The sequence below is a fragment of the Borostomias antarcticus genome (genome assembly GCF_949987555.1).
Source record: "Borostomias antarcticus genome assembly, chromosome: 1".
Classification (NCBI taxonomy): domain Eukaryota; kingdom Metazoa; phylum Chordata; class Actinopteri; order Stomiiformes; family Stomiidae; genus Borostomias; species Borostomias antarcticus.
In genome coordinates this window covers 27,401,181-27,418,243 of record NC_140234.1, presented here as the reverse complement: position 1 = coordinate 27,418,243, position 17,063 = coordinate 27,401,181, and the positions used below count along the sequence as shown (strand labels likewise).

The window sequence follows — 17,063 nt, the reverse complement described above, 5'->3', positions numbered from 1 at the left end:
AATACATACATACATACATAGCGTTGTCACGATACCAAAATTACAACTTCAATATGATACCTGCTAAAAATATCTTGATTCGAAAGCGATGACGGCGTTCCAAACTGACCCGTTCCTCTGATCTGCCTCTCCTGCATCCAGGCTGTGCTGTCTGGGCGGTTCTGGTACCGGGACTACGGGCTAGCCCTGCGGCCCGGTGGACCCAACAGACCCAGCAGGGCCCAAGCTCAGGTGGAGGTGGTGGGGCTGGTCCAGCAGAAGGCCCTGGTCCTCCTGGAGAGACTGACCCAGCTGCTGGAGGAGAAACAGCCCAGCCTGTCTCCCAGTGCCGGCCGCCGGCGCATCTCTGGTATTTGGACTGAGTACTGGCTCTGGAGTCTGGGTCTGTAGCTGCACGCAGGGCCTTGGAGAATTGTGGTTGAACACATTAGTTACGGTGGTTGAGATGCTCTGTAGATATACTGCATGGTACTGTGGAATATTGACTCTGCAGATGTATTCCATGTTACTGCAGACTACTGGGTCTGCAGATATATATTCCATGTTACTGCAGACTACTGGGTCTGAAGATATATATTCCATGCTACTGCAGACTACAGGGTCTGCAGATATATATTCCACGTTACTGCAGACTACTGGGTCTGCAGATATATACAGTATTCCACATTACTGCAGACTACTGGGTATGCAGATATATATTCCATGTTACTGCAGACTACAGGGTCTGCCGGTATATTCCATGTTACTGCAGACTACTGGGTCTGCAGATATATACAGTATTCCACATTACAGCAGACTACTGGGTCTGCAGATATATACAGTATTCCACGTTACTGAAGACTACTGGGTCTGCAGATATATATTCTATGTTACTGCAGACTACTGGGTCAGCAGATATATATTCCGCGTTACTGCAGATACTGGGTCTGCAGATATATATCCCATGTTACTGAAGACTACTGGGTCTGCAGATATATACAGTATTCCATGTTACTGCAGACTACTGGGTCTGCAGATATATACAGTATTCCACATTACTGCAGACTACTGGGTGTGCCGGCAATTGCATGTTACTGCCGAGTACAGCTGCATATATATATTCCACATTACTGCAGGTTGGGATGTAAAGATAACCGGTATAATGATAAACTGCAATAAAATTTTATTAAATTTATCAAGATAAAATTATAATTAAAACTGGGTTTGATTTTCACGCTTTGAACTATAAATACTGTACAGCATCAACCAAAGTTAGCAACAGTCTCGAAGACACATAATTTAATGTTCATGCAAAGAAAAAGTGCATAGTGCTGCTAATTTTATTTGTTATTTTCAGTATAAAACTGTACCGCGATAATACTGATAACCGTGATAATTTTGGTCACTATAATCGTGATATGACATTTTCACGCCGTTACATTTCTACTACAGAGTACTGGGTCTGTACATGTATTCCATGTTACTACTGAGTTTTAGGTCTGTAGAGTAATTTTACCGCAGCACACAGGGCTCTGAAGGATTGTATCAATCGGCACTGTAGAGTGCCATTATCCATCGTGATATCTGAACATGAGATGTGGTTTCAGGTTTGTCAACAAAGCAGACGTATGGGCTTGAGACCTGCTCTCCTGTCTGGACCGCCTCGGTCCCGGTGGTGAAAGGTGTGTGGATTCACTGTAAAGCTTTGATAGACTGTAAAGCTTTGATAGACTGTACAGCTTTTTAGATAGATTGTGTGTTTTGGCACAGTGCATTGTGTGTGCCTTGCTCCAGCACAAGTTTCTATGATGAGTTGTATGTGTGTATGTCATTTTGGAGGACTGCCCTGGGCCTTCACTGGCTCTCTGTCTGTGCACGTGTGTGTGTGTGTGTGTGTCTGTGTCTGTGTCTGTGTCTGTGTCTGTGTCTGTGTGTGTGTGTGTGTGTGTGTGTGTGTGTGTGTGTGTGTGTGTGTGTGATGGTACAGGGATCTCCACCCAGTCTCTGAGAGAGCCAGTGAAGGCCCAGGGCAGTCCTCCTCACACACATGCAGCTCAGGGAAGAACCGTGGCCTCCTCTGGCCTCCACTCCCAGGGTAGGACAACCGAAACTTTGACTAACATATTTCCAGGATGAAGATTGAGCCCGCTCCTAGACTAGAAAACCAGGGGAGAAACTCAACAGACAGGGCTTCTTAGTTCCATACAAGGGTTAATGTGTAACGACGGTTATGTATCGAAACCCTAGTTCTATGAGTGGAGCGAAGCCCCACGGGGCAAGCTCCTTATTGGCTTAACCAATCGTAGCTATCAATCAATCAATCAAGTTGGATTTATATAGCTTATATAGCGGAGCTCCACAAAATACAACTGGGAAATGGCCCCTGGAGGGCCTGATGAAGAATGAATAGGCTAACAACCACATTATCAAGAGACTGTTTTCATCAGATTGTAATGATGTCCTGTTACTCTTCCAGACAGCCAGCCAATGAAAGAACAGCTTCAGCCCACCCATATCTGTATCCCCACCATGTCAGGTAAGTCACCTACTGTATAGCAGCATTTACATTCTAGAGTAGTTGTTCTTTAAATCTTTGCTCATGACCGGTCTATACCTGGTGTATGTCAGCATATGTTCCCCTATGTCTTGTATTTTTTTGTCTACCTACGCCTAGTCAATTAAGACTAGTAATGTCTCTATCTCTGGCCTGTCTCTGCTTATGCATACATACAGTACACTAGGCATGGGGAGACGTCAATAGAGATCGTCCAGAATAGGGAGACATTAGCAGGCTTTTACTAGGCTTAGGGAGACAAAAACTGAAAAAACAAAACAGAGAGAGATTAGATTAGTCTTTATTGTCCTTTGCAGGAAATTCATATTTACTGAACTGTACAAAAAAGTGCAACACACAACATAGGGGAATATAAGCCAACATTTGTGCCTTTGCCGTGGGATAGACAAGATATAGATGATATCTCCCTCTCTATTCTGTCCCCCAGAGGAGGAGTGGGACAAGCTGCTGGAGCTCTCTCCCCTGTTCCAGATCCTGAAGGGGGTGGAGCTACAGCTGAGGGGGCGGGCCAGAGAGGCGGGGCTCCTAAGAGGGGAGCACTGTGATAGGTCAGGTAAGAGGATCAATACTTTTACGAGCAGTCTGAAACATACAGTAGCCCAACCCTAAAAAAGGTAGCTTTACTCTATAAAAATAATTGTTTATCAAAACCTGTACCATTATAATATGGGCTTAGTGGGCCTTGGTGCCAGCATGATTCTGAGATACATTTATTTATTTATTCAATATTTATTTTGTATCATTCAGATTTGCATCTCTTTTTCAAGAGACATGTCCAGTAACAGGACATATAAACAATGAGCCAATATTGCACATTTTACAGTATTTACAGTATAGCATACAGCACACACATTTACAAGTAGGCATGGGCCGGTTACCGGTTTCACATTATACCTCAGTGTGAAAAAGTCACGATTCTAAAATCACCCCATCCCGACGTTTAACTCTGATGGTATACGTTCCATAACTTCAAAATCAGAATTTCGAATTTACAGTAATGTTACCAATCCCCCAAAACGTGGTGCAGCAGTGAGTTTGTGTACAACCCGTCACCGTCAGCTGCATGTAAGGGATAATCCATTTTGAGGTGTGCTACAGGTTAAACAAAACAATAACATTAGAAGCGCATGCCTAGTTTAACGGCTCTGGCCTCAAAAACAAAACTTGCCTTCGGTAGCGTTCTTGCCAGGGATTTCAAAATCAAGGTCATGTAAAGAATGCACTTTTTGTGAATTGACTGTTCCAGTGGACATATCCTCTCACCTCACCACTCCAAACTTCTTTTTTTTTTACTACTTTTTGTCACTTAAAGGACCATACCGGTCTAAATAGGATTGATCTCCTTAAACTAGTCACCCAACGTATATCACATTACCGCATTACCAATTAAAAAATACATTTTGAAGCGTTCAACTTTTGAAATGTAGGTTAAACGTGAAAATGCAAATATCTTTTAGCGTGAGCTTTACTTCGGAAAATGGATTGCGGTAATGTGATAAACGTTGGGTGAGTAGTTGTAGGAGATCACATCATATTTAGACCGCTATGGTCCTTTAACATTTACTAATGTTCCAAGTGTTCTATATTATTTAAAAAAAAAAACATTTTGTTCAATGCCAAATCTTTTTTGCACCCAGACATCCCCCGGCAGGGAGGATCCAGCCGGATGTTTAGATGCGGGGATGCCCTCGCAAAGCCAGTGGGAGAGGTGCTCTGTCGAGCAACGCCCCCCCCTTTCCAGGGCCCAAACAGACCAGTACCTGGGTGTGGACCTGTGCGCTGCCGCTGTTTGCTCCATGTACCGTGACAGAGCACGGACGGGGCACATGCGAGCCAGCATCCTCCTCAGTCCTGCGAGGCAGGGCGACCAAGGCTCTCAGATCGAAAGCCTGCGCGCTAAACACGTTCTTATCCACCTTCGGAGTGAAAGTGGGGTTAGGATGCAGCCCAGGCTTGCTTGCATCACCGCCGACTCTGGATAGTACTGATCATATCCGGGGAGAGGCCTCTGGGAGACAGGCTCCGCCGCTCAGTAACCAAGCCCTCAGAGGCCGGCCCAGCACCGGGGGGCAGGGCCAAACCAGCCCCCCCGCCTGGGACAGCACATCTGGTCAATGCAGGCTGAGCCATGCCTCTGTCGACATCAGGGCTCTCATCTCCGGAAACCACCGTGCTCCGGTCTGGTCCGGGGATATCAGAATCACTGACCTCACCCACGATAGCAGTGGGAGAATGAGATCTAGGGTCTGTATCTGGGAATATCCAAATTGGATATTTGTCATATCCGGAGCATATCAGAACTCTGGAATGAGAACATGTTATCACAACAAAGGCGCCGTCTGTTTCACCGGACCCAGAGGAAGGGGTGGGTGGCCAGAGGAGAACACAAGCCTAGTTGATAAAGCTGGTTGTGGAGAAGAAACTGTCTCTGCTGTAGCTCAGGAGGTAGAGAGGGTTGTCCAATGATCGTAGGGTCCATGGTTCCCAGCTCCTCCTATCCACCTGTCGAAGTGTCCTTGGGCAAGACACTGAAACCCAAATTGCTCCCAATGAGCAGGCTGGCGCCTTCCATGGCAGTGGCCACCATTGGTGAATGGGTGAATGAGAGGCCTTCATTGTAACATGCTTTGGATAAAAGCGCTGTATAAGTGCAGTCCATTTACCATTTAATGTACTCTATGGCGTGAGGTCTTGGTCCTGGTGGACCGCAGCCTCCTGCCGGAGGGGAGTGGTTGGAAGAGATTGTGGCCGGCGTGAGAGGGTTCCGCCACAATCTTTCTAGCCCGCTTCAGGGCCATAGAGTGGTGCAGATACCGACATGCGGTCTGTTTGAGTGCAGTGCATTTCACTGCTGCTGGTCATTGCTGAGTGCTTTCCCTTCTTTCATAAACTACTGACATTACAGTAACATGTAGCCTATAACATAATCTGTAGGCCTATAATAAGACAAACTAGGGATCACTTTGAACCTGTGCTGACTCGAAAACGAAATACACATTGTTTTCTTCTTATTTTGAGTAACACCATATTATAATGAATGGTGTTGCATGGGCCAACTTAGAAAGCATTACATTTTGGAGGGATCCAAATCATCGAGCGGGTCCACAAGCTGCCCAAACACAGCTGGCCATTCACCGGCAGTCACTTTTTGGACCAGGATTAAGCAAAATCGACCAGACCTATTTTCATGAAACTAGGTGGAAACATGTAGCATGGGCCAATTTAGAACCCATTCAATTTTGGAGCAGATCCAAATCACTGGGTGGGTCCACGAGAAGCCCAAACATTCACCTCCTGGCCATGGGGAGCGAAACATTCCCCCCATTCATTGTCAATAAGGGGAATTGAAATGGCCAAATCTCAACATGGGACGGTAACACAGGGTTTGGACAGTCACAAACACACAGGGTTTGGACTGGCATAAACACACAGGGTTTGGACTGGCATAAACACACAGGGTTTGGGCTGGCATAAACACACAGGGTTTGGACTGGCATAAACACACAGGGTTTGGACTGGCATAAACACACAGGGTTTGGACTGGTATAAACACACAGGGTTTGGACTGGTATAAACACACAGGGTTTGGACTGGCATAAACCTCTCAATGTGATACAACAAGCAATGTCCTGCTGACACGCACATGCTCACAGAGCCACGGAATGCGTTCATTCAAACCTGGATTTAAACTTGAAAGGACACTGAGGTGCATACACCTCATTTACAGCATCACCGAGTGAACAGTGCACACATCAAATAAACATCCCATCACACATCAAATAAAACAATTACAACTCGAATCACCAAAGACAAGAGATCATGTTTTTAAACTGTGATTCAATCAATCAATCAATCAATCAAAGCTTTATTTGTATAGCGCATTTCCTACCCAGAGGCAACACAATGCGCTTTACAGAGAACAAGGGAGGTGGGCAGACGTCCCACCCCTACATATTCCAGAGGGAAGCAAAAAAACAGTATCACCCGGGGGCCAGATAAGTGAGCTGTAAAAAATTCTTCCCTGACCCCTCTCAACAAGGCGATCGTGCAAGCTCCTGGAGTATGTTTGTCTACCGGCTAAGAACATTTATAAAGCAAGTGATTGAAGGGAGAACCTCCATCTTCAACCGAGTCTGAATGTCATTCCAAGACTTTGGAGCAGCATACGAGAACGCAGTCCTGCCAAGCTCTGTGTTAGCTCAAGGGACCTTATAAACAAGCCACTCACTGGAACGAGTCCGATAGGAAGGAATGTTCCAGTCCAGTAGGGCGACAATATAAGAGGGTAGTCTACCGAAGACTGCCTTAAAGATATACAGATACCAGTGATGGTCATGCTGAGCTGCTAGGGATGACCAACTAACATTACTATACAGAATACAATGATGTGTATCATGATGTGTATCATACTGATTTGTATCATGATGTGTATCATACTGATGTGTATCATGATGTGTATCATACTGATGTGTATCATGATGTGTATCATACTGATGTGTATCATGATGTGTATCATACAATGATGTGTTCATGGTTGGAGATCTGTGCTCTCTGCACACCATTTTTGCTATTGAGTCTATTTCTTTAATAACTGCACTTATGTCTGTTTATTCTACTAACTTTATAGTTACTGCTCGTTGCTTCGGTAGACTGTTTTTCTAGTGACATGTATTTCATTTTCACGGATCGACTACGAGAACCAATCGGGCTGCGTCCCCACTCGGGGGACAGAGCTGCAGTCTGGGAAAAGACAAAAAAACAAAAATAGTACAGTAAGTGCACCCCACGGCCATTAGTTGTCCATAGTAACGACCACTCTGGCCTGTACGTAGGGTTGGCTATGGTTATAGCACAAAAGCAGCTATGTGATGCAGTGCAGGACTAAATCGAATTAAACTGCACATTGAACCGGGCAGGAAGCCAGAGCAGAGCCGCTAATGAAATAAAGATGTTTTCTGTGCTGTGATTTAATTTGATTTAGCACCCCTGCATTTGAATCATCTCATAATATTGTAATCATAATCATCATATGGTATAAATTGTTTTAGACAGCCACAACATTAAATGTTGCAACAGAGATCTGCTCAAGAGTAATACCAGATGTGACCACTAGATGATAATAAACTGCTCAATAGTAATACCAGATGTAACCACTAGATGTAGCCATGGGAAACTGATCTGTCAAGATTTATAGATGTTGAGGCTAGCAGATGAAGACTGCTGGAATAGCCTACGCTCTCCCCTGACCGCTTAGATACCCCGATTTCCTCCTGTTAATTCCCCAATTTTCTCCCCCCCCCCCGATCTGTCAAAAGATTGAATTTATTGATGCTGGCACTGCAGTCTTGACTACAAACAGTCTACGCTTGCCCATGTACCGGTATTGTTCCCAATTACCTCCTTTCTGCCTATTCCCCCCCCTTGCCGGATATAATGGCGTACAGTATCAAAGGGACATATTTGGGCATAAGTTGGTGCTGAGTCGGCATCTTGGACACCATTGGATTCGTGCCAAGTTAGGGGTGAGGTATGGAAAGTGGGTTGTGGAAAAAATAGCGGCGGGGATTACGGCAGGCTATATAAGACATTGCACAGATGACAGAGTTGTATTGTCGTGGAGGCCCTCCGAGGACCAACCGGTTTTTGATGCTGTTTTCATTGAAGGAGCAATAAAGCCATTATAAATTGGACTTATTTTGGACTTTGAAAATTGACCAAGGATATAGCGAATTATTTTACTCAACATCTGCTCTGAGGAGACACAAACCCACCTTACAGCGGTTCCAGCCCACCCGAGAGAACGCAAGACGTCCCACCAGCTGTGACTGATCAAGGGGGTGGAAGACAAGGAACAGATTTAGAAAAGAAAAAAAAAGAAAGCTGAGAAAAACAAAAAATTTGGCAGGGATATTGGTGTTTCTAAATAGGCCTGTATTCTACAGGCTTTGATGCACTAACAATTTAACCCACACGACACACCCAAACACACAGCTGTTGTCGGGGTGTGTCTGTGTTTCTCAGGGCTGGGGAAGTCCTTCAGAGATGTGCTGGATGCCCAGTGGGAATGTGAAGGAGAGCTGATCCCTCTGGACCCTGCAGCCCTCAACCCCAGAGAGACTCTGGTCTACCAGCACGGACTCTTCCTCCTGCACACGCTACACTCCCTCAAACTGGTACACTACCTACACACACTCTACACTCCCTCAAACTGGTACACTACCTACAGTACACACACTCTACACTCCCTCAAACTGGTACACTACCTACACACACTCTACACTCCCTCAAACTGGTACACTACCTACACACACTCTACACTCCCTCAAACTGGTACACTACCTACACACACTCTACACTCCCTCAAACTGGTACACTACCTACACACACTCTACACTCCCTCAAACTGGTACACTACCTACAGTACACACACTCTACACTCCCTCAAACTGGTACACTACCTACACACACTCTACACTCCCTCAAACTGGTACCTACACACACTCTACACTCCCTCAAACTGGTACACTACCTACACACACTCTACACTCCCTCAAACTGGTACCTACACACACTCTACACTCCCTCAAACTGGTACACTACCTACACACACTCTACACTCCCTCAAACTGGTACCTACACACACTCTACACTCCCTCAAACTGGTACCTACACACACTCTACACTCCCTCAAACTGGTACCTACACACACTCTACACTCCCTCAAACTGGTACCTACACACACTCTACACTCCCTCAAACTGGTACACTACCTACACACACTCTGCACTCCCTCAAACTTGTACACTACCTACACACACTATACTCCCTCAAACTGGTACACTACCTACATTACACACACTCTACACTCCCTCAAACTGGTACCTACACACACTCTACACTCCCTCAAACTGGTACCTACACACACTCTACACTCCCTCAAACTGGTACCTACTGTACACCCACACTGCCCTCTCTAAAACTGGTACCCCCCCCCCCACACACACATTACACTCCCTCAAATCACTGCTACTGCAAATCTGCTACACACTCTCCTCCCCACACTCCCGCCCTCCACACTGTCACAACAACAGACGAGAAGGTAGATTCTGTAGCGTGATGAGATTGATGATGGAAAATACTTTTTATTTTTCCGTGAGGATACTTTATTTTTCCAGTTAAAAGCATTTCACATGCAATCCATTATGTGATTTGAGAACTGCTCTGCTCTGGTCTGGTCTGAACGAGAGTAAACCCTCTGAAGGAGGTTCCTGGCAGTGAGAGCTCATCTACTATGTTATTCCCCGCAGACCCCAGAAGTCTCACTGCGAATTGCTTCAAGCCTGCCTGCCAACAACTATCACAACAACGCCTTCCGCAACTCCTTCTTCTACCAGGTGTGTGTGTGTGCGTGTGTGCGTGTGTGCGTGTGTGAGAGAGAGAGAGATAGAGAGAGAATGTGTATCTGACTGCTGAGTGTTACTGATAACTGTGTGTGTATGTGTGTGTGTCTGTGTGTGTATGTGTGTGTGTGTGTGTGTGTCCAGGAGGCTGAGGAGACGGTGTTTGTGCGTCAGGAGAGACTGCAGGCAGTGGGGGGGTTCTCCTTGCTGTTGACACATTGTCTGTCCCACATCGCTGTCCAGGACATGACCTCTGACTCCAGCCCTGCCTTCCAGCGAGTCTTCTTCAAGGTCAGTAGGTCATCTACTTTAGGCTACTTTACGCTAGTCTACATAACAGGGCTGGAGTCCATATCTATATGATGTCCATACAAAGTTGTTGTGGTTAGCTTGTGGTCAACAGATTTTAATTCACTGAGTTGCTTGAGGGAAATATAAAGTGAGCCTCAAATGTCCCCTTGTTTCATTTGAGGACTCTTCAATGTTTTAAATGTCCCCCACCCGATGAAGTTTTTGGCGGGTGCGCGGGGGATATTAATTTGACCCCTGTATGTTAGTGCATGCCTGTGTTCGCGTGTTTGTTCTTTGGACCGTCACACATGTACCAGAGCCCACCACCAGGGGACGCTCGCAACAGTTCATTTTTTGTGTGTTGGCTGTAAGCCGACACACCATGAAGAGGGAATCCTATTTGTCGCTCCCTCCCTCCCTCCCTCCCTCCCTCCCTCCCTCCCTCCCTCCCTCCCTCCCTCCCTCCCTCCCTCCCTCCCTCCCTGTTGTCATTGTTGACCTGCAGTTCTATGTTGCTACCACAAGAGGCAGTGGTCCCAGAACATCAAAACAAAAAGACAGCACAGATTTCCCAGGTCAGCGGTGGCTGAGTGGATAGTGCGCTGCCTATCACCGCGAAGGTTGTGAGACGAGCGTGGGTCATATTTGTTAATTATAGACCCTTTTACAGCCTAGTCAGCACAAGTATGCGCGCGCATTTTAAACAGTAGCAGAGGAAGACGGACGAAATCGGCATTATTAAGCGTACGGACTGGACTGAGGACATAATCAGAAATGCCCGCGTTTGCGGTGCCCATTTTATATCAGGTAAGTTATTTTGACTACCTGGTTTCACTGGAATGTCTGGTTGAAATGTATCACTTCTCAGGCTTCAGGGTTCAGAGTTTGAGGTGTTCAGTAGCTCTTTTGGTGCTTGTTCAAAATGTTAGGATTCTCATAGGCTAGTATCGAGGTTTGGTGCATTGTGGCTATATTTATCCTTAGTTATAGTCATGTGGTGTGCATTAACATGTGGGGGCATGTGCTCAGTCGGTGGTTGGCCCCCAGGCCAGGTGTATCAGCTTCTGCCCAAGATTATAAAGGGGGGCAGCCCTTGCCTCTTCAGTTGACTTGCTCCTATCATGCTGTAAAATATCTTGCCAAGGCTCTTGGCTTTTGGACCTTCTGATAGCCGTACTCTGAAAAGTTTTGTGCCGTGCTCTCAACTTATATAGAATTTTGGTCGACACTTATTCTGTGCTAATAACGGTTCTCTGGACACAGCACATTCAGCCACAGAAACAAACTGAGGAAATGAACTTGGACCGCGATCTAGCAACCACCTTATATTACTTTTATGCTGGATTGGAACTCTGGGTTTTATTACATTACATTACATTACAGTCATTTAGCACACGCTTTTATCCAAAGCGACTAACAATAATTGCATTTAACGTACTGTAGGAAGAGCCAATGTACTACTACTTGCCAGAACTCACAAGTGCATCTTCCTTCTAAAACAAGTGACCAAGAGCATAATCTAGTGCTGAAGGCAAAGTGCAAGAATAGCAATCTAAAGTACAGTGCAATATAATATAATTATATTGCATTATATTATATTATTCTACCCGATCCAGTGATGTGCTCCTGCTTAAGGTTCCTAGAGCTACAGTAGCTCTAGCCTAGGTTTGACTGTTTTTACTGTAAGTGCCCCAAACTCATGGAATGCCCTACAAAGCACTTTGAAAATGTCCACCCTTCCTTCCTTTAACCATGTTAGATGTTTGATCCGTGAGTATTGCACATCTAATTGTAATTGTTTTAACTGAACTGGTTTTAGTCTGTTCTTATTATCTTATATATTTTATGCTTTGTTTTGAGTGTTATCTGTTATTCTTGTTTTATCACCGACTATTTTACTTATTTTACTAGTCGGCACTGTAAATGAGGGCAACCTCAGTGTCCTTCAAGTCTAAATAAAGGTTATTGAATTGATCTCCACATTAATCCAATTCAGTTTGCTTTCCACAAAGCTCCAAAGCAAATAACTGAGAACTCGGAACTCTTTTGTGCACTATCCACTATCCAACAATGACAGTCTGAGCAAGACAGATTATTCCTCCGACAACAAGACAGGACCGGGCGCGCTCATGATACATTCCAGTGAAAATGAGACGTCTATCACAAAACACTGTATTGGTTGCACATTCATGTTTATACACTGTTCGGACAAGGATTTTGAACATAACATTTATTGACTCAATACAAACATGAAAGACGGATGTCTAATAGTATATGTGTACTATATGTAGTATATGTAAAAGTAAAGAGAATTACAATCCTGAGCAGCAGAGATACGAGGACCCTTATTCTACTGTTATTTTTTGCCCCACTCCCGTGTTACTTTCATTACGCTTTGTAGGGACCAAAGTACCAATTGGTTTGTTCTTGGCCTATTTAGCCTATATTTAAGTCATATATCCTAGAAAGTAAATTACAGCTGATAACAGTGAAGGAGACGTGCAAATTGTGTCATAAAACATGGAATCTCTACCTCTATTAATTTGGGAATAAATGGGATCAAACAAAAAAGTGTTAATTTTGTCCTGGCTCTCACCTATCGCAAAACATTTAATGGTTGCGCAACATTGCGCAACTCTGAACTCTGTTGTACATTATCTCCAATTTTCCAACAACGAGACAGGACCAGGCGTATCGCACCCGGGGTGAAGAAACACAGCTCATAATACATTCCAGTGAAAATTATGCTGTGTTACATTTGGCTCATGACGTCGTGACTCAAGCGATACTTATCGCAGTTTTAACTGGAATGCCCCTCATGACTTGTTTTCTCAGCTCATGAACTCGTAACTCTCTCCCCTACCCCCAGTTAGCTCTGGAAGTCGTGAACAAGATGTCAGCTCCCTGTGCAACTAAGGAAAACTTAAGTAATACTGTTTTATTAGTATATCTGTCTCATTTGTGTCTCATTAAATCAGTCGTACACAGTATTTTCCGACTTATCTGACGACGACCTCTTTGTATGCGCAAAATACCACGTAGTGCATTATCTACTGTTTTGCAAACAAAGCTAACTAACATCCATCTTTGTTCCGAGCTGTTATTGGTGTCTACTGTAACGCAGTGACCTCGTGGGTGATATCGTTCTTCATCTCTCCCACCTCCCACCTCAACACTTCCCAGACAAATGGAATGCAGCATGAGGCGAGGAAATCGTCTGACGTAGCTATTAAGGCCATATAAAGAATTTCAGTCCACTTATTAGGGCTGTCAAATAAATACTCAAATTCCGACGAGTTGTTGACTTTGGGAAAAAAATGCATAATCGATCTTCTAAATGTAGATTTGATTGTCTGCTACCGCAAAGCATTGTCACACAGCCTCCCGTATCGCTCCCATCTTCTAATCATGATCAGGTATGCTGCTAGTGTCTGCATGTCCTGGCTCAGGGTTATTTGGATTACAACTTACAAATTTACTTTACGCTGCCCTAAAGTTATCCTTGTCGCCGCACCCATGTGGGCTGCCATCTTGTTTAGAGGGCTGTGTGACGTCAGAGAGCGCAACTGGGAGTACATTGATCTGGTACGAGTTCACGGGTGGGAAGCTATGGGTTTGACTGCCATTCCAGTGCAATTTCGCATGCAGAAGTTTGGAAAAACACGGGTTACGGGTTGCATGGAACGCGGCATTAGTCCAGTCAGTTTGCTCCAGCTGCAGTGGGCGGAGGGAGGCTACCAACGCATGATAGGCCCACACGGATTTTGTGAACTTTTTATACTGGTCAAAGCCACGGTTGATGAACATGATGGCCTAACCTATAGCCTATTACAATAACCATCAAACATGATTGGTCAATGACATAGCCTACAGTGTATCTTTAGACCGTCACAGCCCCAGACCGAAAGGCCATTCAGTCAGTCTGACTGACAGTCAGTCAGTCAGTCAGTCAGTCAGTCAGTCAGTCAGTCAGTCAGTCAGTCAGTCAGGTAGCTACATCAATGAATGTAGCCTATAGGACCCTCACCAACCCCAGTGACCGACTCACATTCATACGCTACGTTTATATGCTTTTAAAATACAATCTGAATTGGACAACAACACATTAAGTGGATTAAGTCGATCATTAGCTACAATGCAAACAATATTATCTTATCTTAGAATATTTGACTCTCATTCACTATTAGGAAAAAATACATTTGGTCTGGATCCTGTGGTAAACTATTACATATAAATTGAGGTGTGACAGTTACACCAACAAAATGCATTCATGTGTGGAGGAGGCCTGTGCTCTCTGAGTGAATCTAGTGCCATGTTGTTTTGTAAATACATTGTTTTATTGTTGTATTTTTTTGTCCTAAAGAAAGTTGAAATCATTTGAGGTTCTTTTTATTTTATCTATTTTAATCACTGATATTTTTTTTACTATTACTTTTGATTAAATGCTTACATTTTAGAACAAACTAAAAATGTGATGGGCCTACCAGTATATGTTAGCTCTATAGGTACATCTAAACTAGAAAAGCACTCCACTTATACATTCAGCGACTGTACATGCTGGCGACATGCATCATGGGTGTGGGACGAGGTTCACATTGCACGAGTTTAATCTCATTTCTCTCCAAGCTACTGAGTTGATCAAAGATTGATTTAAATTCTGAATGGACCCTTCCAGTCGGCCTATGTTTCGGTTAGCAGAGTGTGTGTGTTTTAGCATGCACACCATATTTGTGTGTGTGTGTGTGTGTGTGTGTGTGTTGTATGCGTATGTGTTTGCGTGTATGGTTCTCCAGGCACTGCAGGTCTGCCTGGAGGAGCTGTTCCAGGCCAGACTGGGAGTGTCTCATTGGGACTCCCTCTCCTATTCCAGCCCCCTGGTAGAGAGGCTGCAGAGGCCTAGCAAGGGGCTTCACTCACAGGATGTAAGTACCCCTCCCTCCCTCCCTCCCTCCGCTGGGAGGGGCACTGGAGCAGCAGTTTGACATATCACTGTTGTTTTATCGCTCTGACCACATAATAGTGCCCTTCTCTGAAAGAGAGAGAGAGAGAGAGAGAGAGAGAGAGAGATGTGTGTTTGTGCATGCATCTGTGCATGCATCCACATGTGTATGCGTGTGTGTGTGTGTGTGTGTATTCTGGAGATACCGTAACCAGAATCAGTATGTGAGAGTAATGTTGTCTGACAGCAGGAAGTGGAGAGACTGGAGCAGAAGCACAGAGAGACGTCTCTGTTCCGACGGGTGGAGGAGCTACTGACAGAGAGGAGCTGTGCAGGGAGAGAGCAGGCTGTGCAGGGAGGCTACCAACCGACTGAGGAGCCGGAGGCACAAACACAACCCACCACCATGTCCAAGGGCAGAGGTACGATTGGCCAGAAGAAGGGACTAAAGATCAATCACTCTCAGTTTCCATAGGTCAACAGTATTTATCTGTTTATTGTTATTATTATAATTATTTATACTATTTATTATCTATTCATCCTGAGACACTATGAAGGTCTATTCACATTGATGGAGGATGCTAAAACAAAACTAAAAGTTGCAGGGTCTACTGTACCTCGAAAAAGATCTGATAACTGTATTGTATTTTATCTCAATGGAGAAATAAAGACTGATTTTATGTATTAGTGTTTATTTTATTGAATGCAACAGAAAGGCTTAATATTCAATATAACAGCTTAATATTTATTATAACAGAATATTTGTGTGACAGAAACACTTAGCTCAAGCAGTCAAGTTACAATAATTACATTCCATGCGTTTTTTTACATTTGAACTGGGACAGACTGCAGCGCACACATACACACCCACGCATGCACACACACGCACACACAAACACACACAGACACACACACACACAACAGATGGATTTCATCAGTGGTTCCTTCGAGGAGTTGTAAGTCTATAAAAGAGTTGCAACCCCAGAAATGTAAATGCGCGAAAGTCTAGCAAGAGGAAAGAGTAGAGTGCCGTTGTCCATGTTCAATGTTTGGTGACTTCAAAGGCGATGACGATGATGAGCAGCACAATCCCACAGACCAGTCCCACGATGTTCAAGATCTTGGCCGACCGTGACGCCTCCTCCGCTCTGCTCGACTCTCCCACTGCGTTGGCGTCGCGCACCTTCAGAAAAAGTCACATCGAGTTCTCAGCCTTCATCTACACCCAAGTGAATTGATTTTAAAGCAGCCTAACACATTCCTCACCAAACAGCAGGTTTAATCCAGTGAATAAAAACACCAATCAGTGCAATGCATTTTTGGAAAATGGAGTAGATTCCAGTTCCAGATGTTCCCATGTCTTACCCTGCAGGAGCAGACGATGGCAGCGATGCCCAGGGGCAGACAGCAGCACAGGGTGTTTAAGATGGACCACACCAGGTAGGTCTGGGCAGCCGGGCGTGCTTGGCCTCCTTCCATTGTCGTTGTGTGTGTGAATAATAGCTAATAGTGGACCCTAGTGTGGAGGAGATTCCTGACTGAAGTTGCTCAACGTTCAGCCCCAGTAAATGTTGGGGGTTGGGGAGCAGGAGGTCTTTATCCAGCTTGGGTGTGGTCTGAGAGTGAGGAGGGGCCTGGGGGATGTATGTGTGTGGCGTTGAGGCGGGCCAGTCAGGGCTGAAGGGTGCGTCATGTGTCTGGCCTCATTGGCTGGAGAGGGTGGGAGGAGAGGCCAAACGGGGAGAGGACAGAGAGAGGATGTCTCATATTACTGGGGTTTAATAGAAGTAGTAAAAACGATCCAGTCTCTGCTGGAGTTTGAATGTGTTTTTGTGCGACTGCTGAAAGCATGGAGGAGTTCTGAGAGAAGTGAAATGTT

At 44.9% G+C, this 17,063-nt stretch overlaps 2 protein-coding genes across 2 annotated transcripts in view; one reads left to right on the top strand and one right to left on the bottom strand.

The window, feature by feature from the left end:
• The window catches only part of LOC311322760 (uncharacterized protein), a gene marked incomplete at both ends in the record, with an annotated part of 30,138 nt that extends 14,479 nt beyond the window's left edge, over positions 1–15,659 (top strand). Inside the window, 9 exons of the mRNA XM_084454866.1 lie at positions 142–349; positions 1,587–1,661; positions 2,456–2,515; positions 2,982–3,107; positions 8,576–8,727; positions 9,862–9,948; positions 10,099–10,245; positions 15,039–15,167; positions 15,432–15,659. Of these exons, the coding sequence (XP_084310992.1) occupies positions 142–349; positions 1,587–1,661; positions 2,456–2,515; positions 2,982–3,107; positions 8,576–8,727; positions 9,862–9,948; positions 10,099–10,245; positions 15,039–15,167; positions 15,432–15,659 (1,212 nt within the window). The remainder of the gene's footprint in view (positions 1–141; positions 350–1,586; positions 1,662–2,455; positions 2,516–2,981; positions 3,108–8,575; positions 8,728–9,861; positions 9,949–10,098; positions 10,246–15,038; positions 15,168–15,431) is intronic.
• Positions 15,660–15,899: 240 nt separating this feature from the next.
• Positions 15,900–16,735, bottom strand: LOC311316067 (dispanin subfamily A member 2b-like). Its single transcript, XM_084446808.1, has 2 exons — positions 16,550–16,735; positions 15,900–16,367 (listed from the first exon to the last, which is right to left on the bottom strand). The coding sequence occupies exons 1-2, from the start codon at positions 16,661–16,663 to the stop codon at positions 16,227–16,229; spliced, it is 255 nt and encodes an 84-aa protein (XP_084302934.1). The 5' UTR covers positions 16,664–16,735; the 3' UTR covers positions 15,900–16,226.
• Positions 16,736–17,063: the final 328 nt, after the last annotated feature.

Bases quoted from the DNA above. Each gene is read 5' to 3' on its own strand.
- LOC311316067 (XM_084446808.1), bottom strand. From the start codon at position 16,663: ATGGAAGGAGGCCAAGCACGCCCGGCTGCCCAGACCTACCTGGTGTGG. The intron at 16,368-16,549 runs GTAAGACATGGG...CTTTTTCTGAAG, and splicing joins CCATCGTCTGCTCCTGCAGG to GTGCGCGACGCCAACGCAGT.